Genomic DNA, 17,866 nt, shown 5'->3' on the forward strand with positions numbered 1-17,866 from the left:
AAGTGGGGGCAGTGGCCGGAGGGGCGGGCATCTCCACTAGCTGGGATGCCCTGGGGTGCTGTAACAAAAGGCATGAACCTTTGAGGCTCACCGCCAGGTGTTACAGTTCCTGCAGGGGGAGGTGAGGAGCACATCCACCCAGTGCGGGCTTTGTTCCTGGCCACAGAGTGACAAAGGCACTCTCCCCATGTGGCCAGAAACTCGTCTGGTGTGTGGCAGGCTGGCAGAAACTGGTCAGCCTAGCACTAGGAGTCGGACTGGTGTTCAGGGGGCATCTCTAAGATTCCCTATGGGTGTATTTTACAATAAATCCCACACTGGCATCAGTGTGCATTTATTGTGCTGAGAAGTTTGGTATCAAACTTCCCAAATTTCAGTGTAGCCGTTATGGAACTGTGGAGTTCGTAATTGACAGACTCCCAGACCATATACTCTTATGGCTACCCTGCACTTACAATGTCTAAGGTTTTGCTTAGACACTGTAGGGGCATAGTGCTCATGCAACTATGCCCTCACCTGTGGTATTGTGCACCCTGCCTTAGGACTGTAAGGCCTGCTAGAGGGGTGACTAACTTTAACACAGGCAATGGTATGTGGGCATGGCACCCTTAGGGGAGTGCCATGTCGACTTAGTCATTTTCTCCCCACCAGCACACACAAGCTGTGAGGCAGTGTGCATGAGGGGTCCCCAGGGTGGCATAATACATGCTGCAGCCCTTAGAGACCATCCCTGGCCAAAGGGCCCTTGGTACCAGGGGTACCATTTACAAGGGACTTATCTGTGTGCCAGGGCTGTGCCAATTGTGGGAACAAAGGTACAGTTTAGGGAAAGAACTCTGGTGCTGGGGCCTGGTTAGCAGGGTCCCAGCACACTTTCAATCATAACTGGCATCACTAAAAAGCAAAAAATTAGGGGATAACCATGCCGAAGAAGGCATTTCCTTACAAGGTTCTAACATCATTATAGCCTTTCTTGCATGGGCTATACTGGTTGTTAAAGTTCCTTTCCCTCATTATAGGCCAAAGCCTGGTGCTATAACTTTTTTGTAGGGCCATAATAAGTTTTTTAATGTAGCACTCAACACAGAACATAATCTTTTTCTAGCTGCTGTGAATAACCAGTGCTACTATTACACAGCTTATGGAAATCCATTTACCTCCCATAGAAGACTGGAGTACAGAGATGTTCTTGGCTGGATTCGGATTCATTTTCTTCAGGTCAATGTATTCTGTTAGCTCTGATTGTCCATCTCACTGAACCATCCTGCTGGCTAAATATAGGCACAGAATTGTCAAGTCCCATAAGTTCATTCAGCTTGCTGATGGTTGCCACAGCGCTAATCTTACCAGATATCACATACATATACGTAAGACTCTGTGAATCAGGTATCAGGCAATACAGCACTGCCCAATCATGTTATTCCGCCAATAGCCCTTTGGCAACATCCTTTACAGACATATTGGTGGTCATTAAATAATTCACTGGACAACTGTGATCCTCTTCCAAAAAGCAGGAGCACAACTTGTTTGGTCCCCTGGTACATGGTGTAAAACGGCTCTAATATGTTTGAAGGAGGGTTACAGGAAAACCGTGAGCATAAACTGGAGACTATACGTTTTTATTTGTTGAAGTAGAAGGGAACTTTTCAGTGATATTCAAACATATTGACTTTTAGGAATGCACCTAACTAATGAGCCTCACCAGAGTTTTGGGATCGGGCATTGTAAAGACTAAACCCCCCCCCCCCCCATATTGGCACCATTTTTTTCTATTATATATTTTTCTTTATTTGTAAACTGAAGGTGATAACGATTGTGGACATTTATCGCTATTTTCATATACGTATTGAACAACAGTGTATGTTTGTCTAACAATGTTCTAGTCACTTTTCAGGTTTTTTTACGTGAGTGTTGTAATTTAAAAGGTGCTTGAAGTGAAAATCAAATAGGCTTTTTTCGACTGATTTCAAACTCCATAACAAACGTAGTTCATTGCTTTTCTATTTAGGAAGAAGGCAGACTCTGCCATTTATTTATTTTGCCACAGTTCTTTTGCAAAAAATGCAGTGGGAGATTCTTTGAAACTGTTGTTTGTTGCTTAAGTGGTTCATTCGCCTTTCACATTATCTTTAATTCTCAGTCTTCTGTTTTTTGTAGCTAAATGATGTCAGCGAACAGAACAAGAAGCTAGAAATTCAAGCAAAAAAACTCCAGGCTCGATTGGAAAATTTGCAAGTACGCATTTAGGTTTTTTAAAAATCTATATTGTATATCAACTCTTTTAAAAAGGCAATTTCATATAGCTTGTAACGTCTCTTTTTTTCAGAGGAAGCATGCCTTTTTGAGCGTACAAAAATGTAAAGACAGTGTTTCACAAGCCGCACAAATGGTTAAACCTATTAAAATGGAAAAAACAGTGATACCCTCTAAAATGTCCAAGGTAAGATCTAATCAATTAACCACATTACCTCTTTCCTTCTTTTATAGCAGATGTCCTGACACAAATCTGTTCAAAAACTCAGCTCTGCTTGCTAACTAGCTGTGTGGAAATAGTGTTTCCTGTCAAAATGTATTTAATTTTGCTATAACGCAATGCTTTGCCTTTGGAGTATTCTATCAGTGTTTGAATTAGGAATATATGTGTGCAAATGTTGCTTTTTGTCTTAAAATCACTTTATACCTAAAGATATTACGTTTATTAAACATCCTCTCACACTTCAAGGAGTATTAATTGGTGGAGGCTCAAGAGGTCATTGCATAAACTATCCTGCTAGTCTCCAATATTCAGCTGTACGCTCCCTGCAAAGCAAGCAGTGTTGGAATGTTCATCCAGTGCTTGGAAAAGGCTGTTTTTTTTTTTGCAGGCCTCTTTTCCAGTTTAATTTGGCCTGACTCTTGATGCGCATTCAAATACATTATTTTTATGAATGTATTTATTTATTTGGTTTAAAAAAAGTTATAAACAGTTAGACAAACAACATCAGCCAGTATATAGCGAAAGGCAATGTACATTAGCAAGTCTTACTTTCCGCGACATAGTGCATTCAGCACTCGTATAATTTATGTCACACTACAACTAGTAAAAGAATTTAACGGAAAGTCACACATCACTAGGGTCAATTTTCCATGGTAGTCTTGTCAGCTGTACTATAAAAGTGGGACCCCTTGTTGCTGAAGAAAAAGTAAAGACACTTTCACCAAAATATAAGTGACACAGCATAAGGGCAGGTATTGCATAAATTGTGTTAACCCAGTTAGCAGTTGGTGATATATTCACAGTTCAGTCAGTCAGACAATAACTTTATTCGGTCCCAATTAGACCATAAAAGTACATAAAGAAATCAGCATATTCATACATTTAAAAAAATAATAATTAAAAAGCAGACATTTAAGCATAATAATCAGTAAAATAGGCCATCAAAATATTTCATAACCAGATGGGTTTATGAGTGATTTCCCACCTTGTGACTTAAAAATGCATGACTGTTCTGCCTGTAAAATTGACAAGACAAAACATGGGACAATCATCATCACCCTATTAAAGGAAAACGTTAAAACACAGTCTGTGATTACGTAAAACACTTATTATAAACATACTAAGTTAAAATAGGATAGACCTTCAAGCCCCAGTGCCATATAACTTCCATGATTTTAGGGAAGCCCTGATAAAATTAATGATATCATAGCAAACTTCAGGTGTGGCAGCAGATTGCAGGTATCTCAAACCATGATTATGCGACATAAAGTGCATGCGTTTCAAAATGGGCCAAAGAAAATAACCTCGAAACACATAATATAATTTGCAAATTAGCATAAAGTGCATTGTGGATTGAATTGAAACACTATCACAGGGACACCGAGTACAGGTTGTTTCTCTTGAGCCAGCTACTGGGAAAGCAACCAGGTAATGAATTAAATTAGGCCTCATCCTTGTCATTTGAAACCTGTGTTGGGGGTTGGTTAGCCATATCAGGTATGTATTTACCTCTGAAATCTTATCAAGCCACATACAATTCAACAATTAAACTATGTTGAGTGCCCTTTAATGCGCCCTTCTTCGGTGTAAGACAAATAATGCCTTTTAACACATTCTTTACACTGGGGGCGGGTCTTATCAGGAAAATCAAAAAGTGCATTCATTTCGAGATTATAAAAAATGGCTTTTGACATATGCCAGCCATGGGATGGTATGCCAGTTATCCAACTTTAAGCAGTCTGCTAATACTAGATGGGAAAAATGTACCTTTGGGGTACCCCTTATTTTTATCTATAACAACAAAGGAGCCATAGTCACAAAATCCTCAATATAGTCCATGCCTAATTCATGGTGAAGAATAAAACTTGCTGTACTTTGTGGTAATGCTAGCAAACGACAGAGAAATTTATTTTCAACAGCTTGCACTTGGCCCGAGAATGCACACCCCGGCACCATACACTCTGAGCGAGAAACATTTGCTTTTGTACACCTGGACTAATTCCCTAATAGGTTGCAACCCAGGCAGTTAGCAAATCTAAATGGGGCATCGGAGGCTGCCCCCATTTTATTCACAGTTAAGCCCCACAATCATGGGTTGGTACCCCTTAATCAGAAGTCTACTAGGAACCATCACCATTCCCTTGTGCCTCCGCTCCCATCCCAGCTAGGTAAGCCTGAAATGGACCCCAAATATCCTGGGGACAGCTACAGCTGGGGAGAAGTTTTCCATACGTGTCAGATTGTACGTTGCAGTGTCATATCCCTAACCTATTCTCTGAGCATCAGCAAAGGGCCCCTTCCCCAGCGCATAGCCACCCTCCACTTCGCTAGCAGCAGGCCTATTGCCATCAGGCATTGCACTGCCATCAGTACATTCTTATCATAGACAAATAGTGCCAGCTGGGGGTCGGGGTCCAGTGACTCTTTTACAGTGATACTCAGCTCCCTTAAAACTAATGCCAAATGCTGTGTAGGCCCGGGCAGCCCCAAGCCAAAGAAGCCAGCCACTTCCTTTGGCATCGGGAACATGTTGCACTGTCTCGAAGTCCGCAATTGTGTAAACGAGATGGAGTGTAATAAACCCGATTAAGATATTTAAAACGGATAAGTCTGTGTCTCCTATTGAGGGAGATCGTCTTATTTACTGAACAACAGTTTGTCTACTGTTTATCGTCTATAATTGTATCCAGATCGCTCTGACATGCAAGATGGGCTTGCGATACTCCCAGCCTACGCGCCTTCTGTGCAAACGCATAGGGGGTCATTCTGACTCCCGCCGGACGCGGTCACCGCGCGCCCGGCGGGAGCCGCCAAAATACCGTACCGCGGTCGGAAGACCGCGGTGGGTATTTTGAGGTTTCCCCTGGGCTGGCGGGCGGTCGCCAAAAGACCGCCCGCCAGCCCAGGGAAAAACTCCCTTCCCACGAGGATGCCGGCTCGTAATCGAGCCGGCGGAGTGGGAAGGTGCGACGGGTGCTGTTGCACCCGTCGCGTATTTCACTGTCTGCCAAGCAGACAGTGAAATACTTGTAGGGGCCCTCTTACGGGGGCCCCTGCAGTGCCCATGCCAGTGGCCCCGCGACCCCCCCTACCGCCATCCGGTTCCCGGCGGGCGGACCGCCGGGAACTGGATGGCGGTAGGGGGGTCGGAATCCCCTCGGAGGATTCCAACGGGCAGTGGTAAACCGGCGGGAGACCGCCGGTTTACCCTTTCTGACCGCGGCTGAACCGCCGCGGTCAGAATGCCCTCAGGAGCACCGCCAGCCTGTTGGCGGTGCTCCCGTGGTCGGTGGCCCTGGCGGCCACCGGCCGCCAGGGTCAGAATGACCCCCATAGTGTCTTGATATAATATTGTGAGGCGTAGATGTCTGCAAGAGTGAAGTCAAGGGAGGGATAGCTGGGGGTTCCAGCAGTTCCTCCCTCAAATGGGGACGCATCCCAGCCTGCATCCTATGATAATAAAACTCCATCAGTGGGGTAGCATGGGGCACACGCTCTTGTAGTTCTTTCCAGCCACATGGGCAGTTATCCATGAACAAGTCCCCCAATGCATTGATCCCTAGGGCTTGTAGTGCTATTACAGCGCCCTGTTCGTGTGTCAATGGAAGCCACATGAACCAGGCTAAGGGCACTGCAGGGAAGTACATAATTGAACCCGCCTGTTTCTCGAAAAGCTGGTGCCAGGCGAGTAGCGTAACTAGTGCCCGTAGCGTCGAACTGGATGCTCGAATAGAAGCCAAAGCAACTCACGTGGTGCCACCATCCCGCCCTCCAGTGGGACATGCAGTAACTCCTGTGGGCCATGCGCCCAATAGTATGCAAACTGAGATTGTGCGACCAGGTAATACGTAGGCTGAATTTTTATGTCTGTTCAGGCAGAGTCTAATTGCAGATTTGTTGTGTATATGCACAAAGACAAAATCAAGTGAATTGTGTTCGTGGACTGGTATTATTTAGCAGAGGGGTCCTGTCAAACATCACTTAATATTTTACTATTCAGTCATTTTAGGTCTTGCCTACACAGCGCATGCTCTGTGCTACAAGACTGTTGTTTACTAATCTGTTGCCTTAGATCCCACCCACAGAATACCATTGGTTGTCTGGAATGTGGAATTTAACAAAATATCTACTTGGCCATGGGACCGGCTGCGTTCTAAATCTACTTATCCTGCAAAAAATCCACTTGTCCCTTTGGTGCCAATTAGTGCAGGGACAAATTATGACAGCAATTTCATTATATAATAGCTCTGATAGTAACGTCTATGATTATGGTAGGGCTCATACAATAGGACAGTTTGAATACTACCATTCCACAGATAATATACTGGGGCCGGAAGTAGCAGTGACCAATAGTTCAGGGATGGTATGCCCATATGAATCTGTGCAAACCTACTATCTTATGTGTTTTAGGAATTTTCGCCCGCTCTTCTTTGGTCTTTTTCCATTCTGAGAAAGGTTGGAAATTCACTCCTGACAACGTCAGAAGTAAATCTTCTCCCAGAGTTGGGAACAAAAATGGACGAAAGTGAACTTGTAAACCCTCAAGAGATGTTTGCATGAGAAAATCTACGCATCCATAGTTGCTCGTGCTAAAATGTAGTTAACAAATATTTTCTAGGAGGACGATTTCCTGGCCTACTTCTGTAAATTCTTGTGAATTCACAAAAGTCATAAATCTGCACTAATGCAAGGATGTATACCATGGGTGCACGTTTGTGACTTTCTTTAAGAACTGGACTCCTAATTAGGTCTGACATTAACCAACACTTTTTGTTTTTATTAAAATTCTATCTCTCTGTCTTTACTGTGAGTGACAACCTTCTGCTCTTTTATAAGGAGCATATCTACAAGCAAAGTAGTTTTGTTCAGTGCCAGGGACTTCTGAGCAATGTGTGCTTTTTGAGACCAAAAGATATTTTTTCTTTTTGCCAATGTTTATTATGAAGTTGGAGGCCTGGCAGCTCCAACAACAATGAAGTTTTACAGAAACAGTGCCAAAACATGACACGCACTGGCAAAACCAAAAAGCTGACCACCAATGTCGTATCTATTGGCTTTGCCAATGCTTGTTTATTTTCATGTTTCCTATAATCTTGTTAAGTATGATTATACTGATTTTCCATTATGATTTTTTTTAGCACACATCAACATATTTTACTAAACAATACTTCATAGAAATGGTGCCTAAAATTTCACAGTAGGTTAGCTAAACCTTTTTTCCTAGTAGCAGTTTTTTGTGAATATTTTATTATGAAAGCTAAGAAACAGACGTGCTTTCAAGCTTCTTCAAATATTTGCATCTGATCTGAGAGCATTCGGAGAACATAATACGTAGTTTCATATTGTTAAACTTCGCAAACGCCTGTACACATTTTCAGAATTGAACCAATCTCATTAGTGCATTCTGAGCTTACAACATTTCCTTAAAGTGCTCACCCTAATAATTAAGGAGTTTCATAAATGAACCAAAAGTACAAGTGCGAACAGTATTACATATGGACACCAGTAATACTCTAACTGCAGACAATGCCTTTCCCTGATCCATTATGAGGTACTGTAAACTGGCAGCCAAAAGGTTTATGCTGCAGGGGGTTGGGACTATTTGTCCTAAGGACAAAATGAATATGAAAACTTGTAGTCCTTGACCCCAAACAATCTGTCCTGGATGTCGGGCTATAGGAATTCCACATCCCTGGTTGTCCTCGGTGTCCCTCTCATTTGCAATCTTTTACTTGCTTAACTCCCCTAGGCTTCCCTTCCTTTCTTGTGCTAACTTCTCCCTGTAGCAGGGACCAAGTACATTTGTTGTTCTTCGTCTTTGTTCTGCCTCGTCTTTTTGAAACACGCTATTTAAAAAAAAAACATTTTGGTATTATTCCTGCATGTGCAATGTAAATACATTTAAAAATCACACGATTAAAAATACTCTCAAAAAGGTGCCATAAAATAAGTACATTACCTAATTAAACAGTTCGGCTATGAGCTGACATAGCATAAAACTTAATCTGGGAGCATCGACCTCCTTCGCGAACGGCAGCCTGAAGGAATAAAAGCATGTTTGCATATTTCATAATCTGCTAGTCCCAATTAAAAATAATATGCAAGAAGACAGAACCCTAGATTCCTATGCTTCAGTAGAGGTACAAGAAAACATTTAGGCCCTTATTATGACTTTGGCGGTCTTCTGTGAAGAGGCGCCAGGAGACCGCCACTTCTGGTAGTCTCCTGCTCGCCATATCACACGTACTTCCGGATTTCCGCCACACTTTGGGTGGAAATGCGGCAGTGGTTCTGCTGATGGGCAGAGGCGCTCTGGCGGTTCCACCACCGGCCCGGCCCCGCCATATTATGGCCCATAATATGGCCTGGTGGTGTCCTACTGGCGAGGTGCTGCCAGCGGTGGGAGTTCCCCATCCCATTCCCTGACAGACGTCCTTCTCCCCACAACAGGTAAGGTGATCGTCCGACAGGGGAGCGGGTGGGGAGCGTTGTGTGTGCATGTATGAGTGCGTGGTGTCTGTGTGTGTGCGTGTATGAGTGTGTGCGTGGTTGTATGCAGTCTGTATGTTGAAGTGAGTGCGTGTCTGCATGTCAATGTGTATGCATGTGAGTATGCGTGTTTGGATAGTTGTGTGTGTGCATGCATGAAAGCGTGTATGAATGGAGTTATGAATGCATTTATGGATGTTGTGAATGCGTGTGAGTGGATGCGTTTATGTAAGTGTAGGTGAGTGGTTGTATGCGTGGTGCATGTGGGTGTCTGTGCATGTATGTGGGGAGGGGGACGATGTGGCTGAAGGGGTGTGGGGGCGATGTGGCTGAAGGGGTGTGGGGGCGATGTGGCTGAATGGGGGGCGATGTGGCTGGAGGGGGGAGGGAGGGTTCTAGTGCTTGCTGGTGGGGGAGCCATCTACCAGTGACAGGGAAAGAATTCCCTGTCACCGTTAGCCCTTCCGCCATGGTTTTCATGATGGTGCTACCGCTGCGAAAACCATGTCGGAAGGCCGGCTCCTAATACCACCTGCGGTCTTCTGTGGACCACCGGGTCGTAGATGATCATCTCCAGCCTGGCGGTTCCAACTGCCATGGTGGTATGAGTGGAGATGTGGCAGGTTGGCAGAGGCCAAACCGCCTCACTCATAATGTGGAAGTCTGCACTGCCAGCCTGTTGGTGGTGGGTCCGCCACATTTACTGACCGCCTGGGTCAAAAGGACCCCCTTAGTGTACATTCTGTAATAATCACAGAAAAAAAGGAAATGCAACATAGTTTGCTTGTGCAAGTTATGGCTTGGGCATACTATAGAGTCAAGCTTCGATTGAAATCCAAACAGGAAACAGAGTGAATATTTCGCTATTCCTGTCGGAAAGCTAAACAAAAAAAATCTAGGCCAGTTCGTGTTAATGTTCCACAGATAGTTGGTAAGAATATCACCCGGGTTAAGGTACAAATAGCTCTTTATACTTGGCTTTAACCCTTCTACCCGCAGTCCCTCTTCTTTAGCATTCTCCAACAATAAGCCTTACATGTGCCATCCATCAACTGAAGCCCCCAGCCTTTCGTCAGAGAAGAAGTCAACCAAACCAGTTTCCTCTATGGATTTACTAGCATAAGTTAAACACAGTATAGCAAGGCCCTTGTCGCAAGCCAGGTAGTCTAGAATTATCTCTTTGGTTAATACTGATTCTTCTGAGCTCCAAACAGACATCCACAAAAGAACCGGCCTGCATGAAGTCACACAAATCACCTAGGCCAAGTTCACTATGGCATATAGCTAGAAGTAGAGGGAGGCGCTTATAGATTTCTCTGCCAAAAGCGATTTTTCTCCCTTTGGTGGTTTATCAGAACACCCAAGCCCCAAATTCCTGCTCCATAAGTTGCTGATGGGACACACTGGCTAGAATATATTTGCATAAAGGAGCTAAGGGGTCACTCTTCCTTGGGCAGTGGGAGGCTCAACAGAGAGCCAACAGCCCCCAAAAGCTTAACCCTGCTTTATGCAATATGATGGGCCCATGAACCAGTTGAGCTAAAGTGACCCCTTGGTAGGAGAAAGTGCTAGTGCTTTAAACACATCAGTACTCATGCACGCTGATAGATAATGACCTCCTATGTTTTAACCCATACATCATTAAAAAAGACTTATTAACATTATTCTTCAAATTCATTTTCGTCATAAAATCAACAAAAGAGTCGAATAATTTAAAATCAGTGCCCATGTCCCTTCAAATACTCTTCCATCATCTGCTACTATAGCTGGTATTCTATCCATTTCTAATACGTTCTACATTCTATGTAACTTGACCTCTTTGGTTGAATATTTTTCCTGTCTTCACAGTGCACTATTTATCGATTGACTTCTTAGTAAGTTTATTACAGTTGTTTATTGCTATCTTAGGGTTTCCCCTTGATCCTGCATCCTTCCAACAGGTGTTTAATGTATCTTCACATACAGTATGTATTCTGGCTGATGAATAATGTCATCTCTATGGGATGTTTTATATGAATTATTTACCTTGTGTGTACTTTGTAAAATGACTTGTAACAAAGATCTCTGACTAACCCTATTCACAAACAATGTTGATATATATTCAGCTTAGGGCACATGCATGCGGAATGCTTATATTTTTATTCTTATATTTCCCAGATGGTTAGTCTAAAATGTAATAAACCAAGAGAAAACACTTAATGATAGAGATGTGACATTGAAACTTGTTTGACCTTTTTTTCAGTGATTTTGGGTGTATTCATGGGGAACCTTGCCTGATATGCTAAAATCCTGGTTCCTTTGAAAAGTCGCATGTTTTGGAAACCTACCCTTTATAACATTTGATCTTTTTGACCAATATTTGTTGAGTTTTTCAAACACAAGGGTTGATGTGTGAACATGTTTACCCCATGTTTGGTTCATATTGCTTAGAAGGGTGCAAGAGTTATGAAGGGTGAAAAGTGTATTTTTCCAAAGAGTGGTGTGTCTGCCTTAAGTTGCAACTGCAATTCTGTAATTTGTTACTTGTCCAATTATGCTATAGTTGCAAAGTAAAACTTAAAAACACTGTGGCATCACTGTACTTAGAATGATAATGTGTGATGAAGAACGTGTTCAAGAAAAGAGAGCCCAAGGAATGGTTGAAGACCATATTCTCTACCCCCAAAGAACTGAACGTGACTCAACACTATATGAAGGCACTGTATCTGGAAAGGGATGTAACTGCAGAATTGCAAGGCCACACTGCTGACTGCGCACAGCCTTTGGCCACATTCTGTTTCCACATATGTATTCCCAGACAGTGCACTCACGGTTGGGGAAGTACAAATTCTGAGATGGCTGTATTTGGCTTTTGGATATGTGCAGCTGCTCCACTTTTCCTTTTCTTCCAAAAACTCCCAAAGTCGCAAGTCCAGAGATGTTACTTTGCACTGCCTAAGCACACAGTAGAGACTGAGCTCAGTCTGTGGCCTTCAACCCACCCTTACTTCCTAGACCTTGGTTATTGCTGATATCATATAGGATTTATTCAGTCACATCATTCGAGGTCATGAGCAGTGCATGAAGAGGATGTGAGATATGGTTTGAACAGCTTTCCACAGTTGGGAATTTTATTTTGTTTTCAGATTTTTTATTGTAACCATAACATCTTTTTACATGTAGTTTTTTAAAAGGACGTGCTGACATGCTGATATTTTTATAATGAAACATGAATTTGTTGTGATCAAATGTACCCACTACATCCCCTCAACAGTTTATTTATCAGTACTGCGGCCCTTTATTATCCCCCATATGGGCATAAACCATTGTGCGGAACATCCGGACACGAGCAGAAGGGGTTGGGCAGGCCCTATTCAGAATGCTGTGTCGGTGGATTTGTGCTAACGCCTGGCCTGTGGCCATGCCCTGCACATAGTCTACCTGTGGACATAATCCTCGATGCACGACCTTTGGCCCTGTACAGGAGGTCTGTTTGCAGTTCCAGTCCTTGACGTTTACCCTGTGTGGAGGGGATATCATTACAATACTCTAAAAAGATGCAATTAATAAAATGTTTATCGGGAAACATCACCTAGCACCAGAACACAAGGAGCAGAATTCTTGTGTCTTCTCTTAACCTTTATCATTTTTTAGAATTCAGTTGCATAAACAGCACAATAGCAAAACCTCCCAATAACATTTTAAGATGTCATTTAAAAAAAAAAAGAAAACTAACAGAATTCGAAAATTCTAAATTCCGACTCCAACTGTTGCAAAATCTCTAGTTTGCACCTCATTTCACCCCTAGTTTCTTAGCTTTATTGCAAAAAAAAAAAAAAAAGGCTGAATGGTCTTTAACAAAATCACTTTTTATCTACAGGACTAAACAAAGGGTTTTGCACTTTTGAGACCTCCTTTACCTATTGCCCTATTTTTTTTATGAATCTTCATAAAACCCACCGTGATCAAATAACAGTGGTTGAATCAAACAATCAAAGTTTTGTGCAGTTTTGCTAAATGGCAAAAAATTATTGAAGATTCAGAAAATTGCATTTCCTACAGGTAGTTGATATGACCATAACTATAATCACTACTTCTGACTCAGTAATACGTAAGTTCTAAAATGACTAAACATACTAGAGGAACTGGCCCTTGTACCACTGTGGCCCTCCCACAGATGATGTGTTATATCTCATTGTTTACCAACACTATTATGACCTATTCATTCCCCATAGTTTATGCGGCAGAGAGAGATCTATGTATATAGAGAGAAAGACACACACATGCACTCAACAACCCAGCTCCTTAATGATTATACTTTCCTCACAAGAATTATGAGTGCTTGAGTTTGAAGTGCAAAAAGCAGTTGCCCTCCTTTGACTTACAGACTGCAAAATCTTCAATTTATTTCCATTATTGACAGTGCTACCGGTTAAAGACATTGGTTTACACAAATAGAAAGCTCTGTTTGTGCAAAAAAAGTAGCCTGTCTAAATAAAGTCAAAAGAGATAAATGTTTTTAATTACTTTACTGTTTTACAATTTTTCTTAATCTGCTGTGGTTTTTGTCTCCCTGGGTGGATTGTAGGTGCCTCCAAATGTTCATGTCTACGAACTTGTGGCTGGTCTCACGGAATGGATTTCAGATCACCAACTTAGGAAGTTGTGCCCTGAAGAAGAAACAAAAGCCGACACAGTGTTTAATCTGCAGTCATCCTTCAAAAGTGATCTACGGGACAAGTGTACTGTTGTATGTGAAATTATCAAAATATGTTTTTTTTATTTTCAAATCTGTTTATTGCAGTGATTCACCAAAAAGCCACTGTGACAGAACACAACTGCAATTCAAATAACTAAACGATCTCTGTGCTAGCCATGTTTCTTAAAATGACACACTTTTCTCATTTTATGTTCAGTAGATTCTACTCAGTGAACTTCAACACTTCTGTCTCATTTTACCTGGTGGTCTTATGGCTTGGATTTGGGGTAAGGGAGAAGGGAACAAAACATTGAGGGACAAGCAAATAGCATAAATTGTCAGTAATAGATACTATCCCCAGCTCCATGAGCAACTGCTCTTGACTTCACATCCTCACGTACCTTCACATAGCACCATCAGAAGACCAATTATTACATTAGCTATTTCCACCTGCCGGTTTGCTGAACCTCCAAAATGGCCTGCTTTTTTTCTCCTCCTGTATTACAGCAAACGGTTTAGCTGAATATTCCACATTTAGCTTTTCAGGGTGACATAAACATGCCAGTACACCCAGAGAGAGCACATCCTTCGTTGTTCTAGCCAACATTTCTAGGCTCAAATTTGGCAGCAGTAAAAAGACACCGATCACCAATTTACATCTCTTTCCATATAGTCACTTCCTGTAGATTTTCCCCCCTTTTTTCCATTGATTTTAGAATTACTTTCAGTGCTCTCATGGTCTAGTTTGTATCACATTTCATCTTCCTTGTAGGAGGTCTGTAAACGTGACACTTCAGGGAGTGTCCAGATGGAGCCTGAGGCAGTACAAGATCTAGAGAATGGACTTCTTTTTCTGTTGTAGTCTCTTCAGGCAGATGCGATAAACCCTCACCTGGATACTGTTCCATAGGTTGTCAAGTATATTCATCTTAACATCTAGTTTCACCATGTGTTTTACTCATTTAAGTCTTTAATTCCTCCATCTGTTTGAGGGAAGTTTCACTGTGCACTCTGTATCCTTCTAGAGATCTTAACTTACATTGTATGTGTCCCACCACCTGCTCATATTACCTACTGTCTCAGTTAGACTCTGTGATTATGCTTCTATAGCTTGACTGCAGTGGTGATAGTCTCCATTTTTATATTAAAGTTCTCATTAATTGACTTAGCAATTCTACTTCATCTTGAGCATTGCATCGTCAGATTCCATTCCTTTATGCAGTTTCCTCTCTAATGAGCCCACAGCATTTGAAAAACCTTTTCCTGAAATGTTACATTTTTTGAGAGTTCACCAACTAGAACAAGGTGACTGCCGCTTTCCACTGTCACTCTTTAGTCCTTCCCATTCCACATGCAGCAGAATTGGAGGTGGAACAGTAATCCTTTTTTGCAGATGAAGTTGATGAAGGCTGAAGGAAACTGGGAGGCGCCTTCTGTCCTTCCAGACAGTTGTTAATCCCCCTCTACCACAAAGGACAAGATGGCTGCAATGTATGTTCTGTGGCTCTCTGCACTTGATTCTTCTTTCCCATGCATCAGATAATCGCCATTTACAGTGCCAGTTATACAGCAGAACAGCCATATCATCCATCTACCAGCATCCAACAACCATTCTTGCAGGGGCTACCTAGCCTAACATACCTAATCCGTCAGTGGATTTTGCCTAAATTGCAACTGATGTCTTCCTTCCTTTTCAGCTGCTGTGTCTTCGGCTAAGGAGGAAGGTGTAGGCGCATCATTTGTGCCCCAGTTTCCATAACTACACCTGGGTGTAATACCTTTTCTCCCACAGACCACTTCTGCCCTGAGTGATACTCAAATGTGTGGGTCAGTGCATTGATGCTATTAAGGAGCTTTCAGCTGTAGACCTTGGAATAAGCCACCATTTTCTTTGCTGGTCAGCTGAGGCTCTTGTTTTTTCTTGTTCACATTTATGGGCATATTTATGTAAAATTTGTGTCAGTTCACTTAATTATTTGTTTTAATCTTGTATTTAGTCGCAGATCTAAATTACAGTGGATTGCCAAATGTATTCTTGAATGTATATAATACTAGTAATTGTAAACAGTGTTGCCAGGACAGCTGTAAAATATTGTCCTTTTAACATTTAATTATGTTGCAAAAGTACCCTTTACATTTCTTTACCTATTAATAAATCAGTTGATATATTTATTGCATTGAGTTTTTCAAAGAACGAAGGGAATGGGAGCAACTGCATTAATATGAAGTTTTTTTTTTCTTCCAGCTTTTACCAGTAGTTGCTGAGCAACTGCAGTGGATGCCCCTTGTTAATACCAAATGGCATTTGCCTTTAATAAAATTCACATATTGGTCAATGCGGCAGCTAGAAAGTGGGTCTCAGGTAAACAAACTTTTAATTTACCACAGCTCTCTATGAGTAATTCCGTATACAGTACATTTTGTGGGCCGAATGATTAATGAAGTTGATTTGCTAACTGAAAACATACTTTGATGAGGAACCTATACGGAAGCAGATGATATCTGATTCAGTGCCCATTGTTTGCATCATAATCCCTATTTTGTACTTGCTGATAAGGATTTTTAAAATCCATTTTACCATTTTCCTTTAAACTGAATCATTGGTTCACCTTTTTAAATTGTAACTTGTATATACATAAGATGTAGCTCTTCCTAATCCTACTTTTACAATACGCCTCTCTAAATTTATGTAATTTGTATGTAGATGCAATGTGGTCCTTCCTAATCCTACTTTTACAATAAGGCTCTCTGGATTTATGTTTCCATTTAGTTTTTACTTTCATAGTTGAGATATTTTCTGTGGTGCTGACCGCATCCCAGGGACCCTGGGGGTGTTCTAAGATGCACATTTCCAGATCTCCAAATTCTTTTAGCTTTTTTAGGTACCTAAATTCAAATTACATGTGCAAAAAGTCCTATTGATGAGCCTTACGATCTAATATTGATCCAGAGAATAAAGAATGGTGGAATATTATTGCTCTAAATGACATTTGTGAATAAGGAAGGTCTGGAGGTAGAGTTGCATTTCCAGTTTTGCACATTTTTTAGTCTAAAGGTGTGTTTGCAGAATAGGGTGCCATGCACAGGACGTTTGTTGGTGCTGCCATCCACTTTGCTTGTAGTTTCCCACCATGGAACCACTGTCAAAAGTACCCCAGTCAAAGACACGAGTAAGTGTATTTTCTGAAAGTGATTTGGGAAGGAGTACCAGCATAGTTCATGGGTGCACTGAAGGAGGTCTTTCTCCACAGGAAAACAATTTCCTCAAGGTAAGTTAAACGTGGAAATGCACAATAGGGTCAACTTTCATTAAACAAAAATGGGCAGCTGGTAAATATTCGCTATGTGTGAGTTCTCTTGGAATGCTTTGACTGCCATAGTTTACCTGCTGAACTTCTGGATTCCTTTGAGGATTTCCAAAAAGTAGGACATTTTTGCTGAACGTAGTTGTACCTTGCAAGAGCAAATTGCTGCCTTGTTTCTATAACTTTATGAATGAAGCCAATTATGCTACCTGAATAACACAGTGCCCCCCTCTTACAGGCATGTGCTACAAAAAACATTTGTGTTCTTTTTGGTAGAAAATTGCTATTTCAACCAGTAGCATTCTTGGTTGTGTGCAAAGCAGTAAACAACAATTAGGAACGTGTTCTCGTAAGCATTAAAATGGTTAAGTACAGCAGTAAACATTAATATTTCTTGACAGAGAATTAGCACCTCTTTTGAAGCTAATTGTAATCATATTGTTGGCAATATGCTTCTATCATAACTATCATCATTTTAAGGGTTACACAATTGTCCGCCACTTTTCACTATCACTCTTCAAGCCTTTCCACACCTCATGTTGCTTCACTGGAAGTATTCATGTAGCATACTATTGTCAAAATCTTGCCACTAGTATTCCAGATAATAAACTAATGACCCTTCAATATAGAATTTAACACGTCCTCCACAAATCAGAGACTTGGCTGTTGCTATCGACCTTTTGATCATCCACGTTTGACCATTTGATCTTTATTGATGCCTGTAAAGAAGATCAGAAATAGGGGAATTTCTGATGTATTTTCATTAGTCCACTTTATCATTCCCTTGGAATAGATTTTTAACTCTTTATAAAATCTTCACGCAGAAGTCCAGTGTCATGCTGCAACATATTTAGTCGTAATTAATTGAAGACTTGCCTTTTCCAGGTACAAATCTGTAAAATGCAGGTAATCGTCTGA

General features: G+C 41.6%; 1 protein-coding gene across 2 annotated transcripts in view; it reads left to right on the plus strand.

The window, feature by feature from the left end:
• CCDC138 (coiled-coil domain containing 138) overlaps window positions 1–17,866 on the plus strand; it is a 220,006-nt gene that overhangs the window by 140,533 nt on the left and 61,607 nt on the right. For both annotated transcript variants that reach the window (XM_069204488.1, XM_069204486.1), the window contains exons 8-11: window positions 2,158–2,235; window positions 2,327–2,440; window positions 13,533–13,694; window positions 15,889–16,005. In XM_069204488.1, the coding sequence (XP_069060589.1) occupies window positions 2,158–2,235; window positions 2,327–2,440; window positions 13,533–13,694; window positions 15,889–16,005 (471 nt within the window). The remainder of the gene's footprint in view (window positions 1–2,157; window positions 2,236–2,326; window positions 2,441–13,532; window positions 13,695–15,888; window positions 16,006–17,866) is intronic.

The sequence above is a fragment of the Pleurodeles waltl genome, chromosome 8 (genome assembly GCF_031143425.1).
Source record: "Pleurodeles waltl isolate 20211129_DDA chromosome 8, aPleWal1.hap1.20221129, whole genome shotgun sequence".
Taxonomy (NCBI): domain Eukaryota; kingdom Metazoa; phylum Chordata; class Amphibia; order Caudata; family Salamandridae; genus Pleurodeles; species Pleurodeles waltl.